The sequence below is a fragment of the Maniola jurtina genome, chromosome 7, assembly GCF_905333055.1.
Source record: "Maniola jurtina chromosome 7, ilManJurt1.1, whole genome shotgun sequence".
NCBI lineage: Eukaryota > Metazoa > Arthropoda > Insecta > Lepidoptera > Nymphalidae > Maniola > Maniola jurtina.
In genome coordinates this window covers 15,214,999-15,217,646 of record NC_060035.1, presented here as the reverse complement: position 1 = coordinate 15,217,646, position 2,648 = coordinate 15,214,999, and the positions used below count along the sequence as shown (strand labels likewise).

The window sequence follows — 2,648 nt, the reverse complement described above, 5'->3', positions numbered from 1 at the left end:
TGTCTAATTGCAGCGGTTGACAATGCAAGGGTTAAGGGACCCTCTGTTTGCGGTTATTGTTTCCTTAATTTGGATCGCCAGTGTTTCATTTACCTTCTGATATAATATTATATGCCAGTACAGTAGAACTCCAATTATCCGAATTAATGGGGACCGGGACCCATTCGGATAATCAAATATTCGGATAATCGGATTTTTTTTAAAAAAATTGCCATTGGAGAGAATAAAAGCTACAATTTGATATTGCACTATTTTTTTATTGAATTAAATGAAAGAAACATGAAATTTTCACATGTTTTAAATATAAATAAAATGTACTTATGTACAAGTTTAGAAATAAAAATCATTGTTTTTTAAACATCTCCGTTAATGTAAGCTGTTTTGCGGTCTTCAACCGTTTTCGGGCAGCCAGGTCACGCATTCGCTTGACGGTAAGCAGTTGCAAGTGGTCACACTCGGGCTGACGCTCCATCCACTTCAAAGCAGTCTCGAGGCCGGCAAATGCTTCACTAGCTGATGGTCCAGCGTCTACTTCAACATCAGCAGAAAGTTCTTCTTCCACTTCAACATCTTCTCTCACACTTACAACAATTTCATCGTCATTGAGAATTTGAAAACCAGGGTCAGACGTGTCACAAGCCATCCACTCTCCTACATCTTCAGCACTTACTTCTGTACAACCAGGAATTTTTACAATCATTTTTCTTATTTCCTCTAGTGACAACGCATCTTCATCATCATCATCCTCTCCATATTCTTGTTTCTCATTTTCTTCAGATTCTTTTTTTTTGTTCTTCTCAGACGGTAGGCCTTTCAGTTTATTCCACGCACGTCTTAGCGTCACTGCCGTAACCAAACTCCAAGCTTCCGCTACCATGTAACAGCAGTCCTTTAAATTTATTTTGCTATGATTTGCCAAAACCAATTCTTCATCTTCAGCACCTTCGATCAGCAGTTTTCTCAGCAGTTGCCTTCTGTAATGGCGCTTCATTGTTTCAATAACAGACTGGTCCATGGGTTGCAGCAAACTTGTAACATTGGGAGGCAAAAACGTCGTTTTAAACTGCCCATTCTCTCTTTCCAACAGTTCTGCTGTAGGATGAGTGGGTGCGTTATCAACAATTAAAAGCACCTTACTGCCTTCTTTTCCCACCGATTTTTGGTGCTTTTTCACTTCAGGAATAAACACTTCATCATACCATTCGGTAAACAAAGCTGCAGTCATCCAGGCCTTGGGTTGACTTTTGTAGAAGAGTGGAAGTTTTTTTACGTTTTTAAATGCTCTTGGATTTCTTGACTTTCCTATCAAAAGAAGTGGCAGTTTATGATTTCCAGTGGAGTTGGCACAGTTAAGCACTGTAACACGTTCTTTACTGACCTTATGTCCAGGGGCACTAGATTCCCTTTTAGAAGCCAAAGTGGTTTTTGGTAATGCTTTCCAAACAAGGCCAGTTTCATCGGCATTATAAACAAACTCCGGATCATAGGATTCTGATGCAGTTTTAAATTTTTCAATAAAATTTTCAGCAGCTGCAGAGTCTGCTGAAAGCTTCTCACCAGCCAAATCTAACTCGCGTACACCATGCCTGAATTTAAAATTCCTTAGCCAGCCGTTACTAGCCTTAAAAGATGAATAACCAAGCTTTTCTGCTAAGATTTTGGCTTTTTCACAAAGGATTGGACCTGAAATCGGATTTCCCATAGAACGTTGCTGCAAAAACCATTTAAACACGGCATCTTCCAAATTTTTGTTGGTTGCTGACTTCATTGTTTTCCTGGAGGAACTTCCATCTTCATTTTCAAGCACCGAAACAAAGTTTAAAAGTGTTGACTTACTGTTTTTAATGTCAGAAATTGTTGCTTGTCCAACATCATAAATCTTAGACAACTTCTTACCCGTTACACCTTTATCGAGTTGCTCTATAATTTTCAGTTTGTCCGCTAACGATAGCACAACACGTTTTCTTTTCGAAGCCATGGTATAAAAACAATACAGTATTGTACACGCACAAACAAAAGTAAGCCGTAGCGAAAGAGTAGCGTCCTGGAGCAAGGTCAATAGCACACTGGCTAATCAAAACAAACAATGACAGGTGCGCCGTGACTGCAATGCGCCGGAACTTGTCTTAACTTGCCGCCGTGCCTACACCGACCTCGCGGGGGGAAGTCAGTGTAGGCACAACGGCAAGTTAAGACAAGTCAAGTCAAGACTTGACGCGCAAACACTGGCTTCGCGGGGGGAAGAATAATAGCGCACTTAGACTTTTTTTGGACAATTTTTTGTGATTCGGATAATCGGCGATTCGGATAGTCGGAGTTCGGATAATTGGAGTTCTACTGTATCTTACAGACTATGTTAGGTACTGTAGGTAGCTGATCTACGTCTCGGGTGACCCAAGAGCTGGCGTTTATGAAGCTCGATTGCTAAGCCTAATTATTCAGCAAAGCAGGTTATAGTACCGATGAATACCTATAGATACCATAAAAAACTACATTTTTTTAAATCGTGTATTTTTAAAAGTTCACAATACAGCAGATTCGATTAACCGGGCTAACTGGTGTCGTAAGGCATTCGGATAGTCGGAAATCCTGATATTTGTATGTATTAAGCAATTTTTGTACATACATAATAGATAGATAGATAGAAC

At 39.9% G+C, this 2,648-nt stretch overlaps 1 protein-coding gene across 1 annotated transcript; it reads right to left on the bottom strand.

Moving 5' to 3' along the window:
- Positions 1 to 343: 343 nt before the first annotated feature.
- LOC123866771 (jerky protein homolog-like) lies at positions 344 to 1,978 on the bottom strand. The gene has a single exon (XM_045908452.1). It carries the CDS (start codon positions 1,976 to 1,978, stop codon positions 344 to 346), a length of 1,635 nt encoding a protein of 544 aa, XP_045764408.1.
- Positions 1,979 to 2,648: the final 670 nt, after the last annotated feature.

Coding starts and splice junctions, on each gene's coding strand:
- LOC123866771 (XM_045908452.1), bottom strand. CDS start 1,978: ATGGCTTCGAAAAGAAAACGTGTTGTGCTATCGTTAGCGGACAAACTG.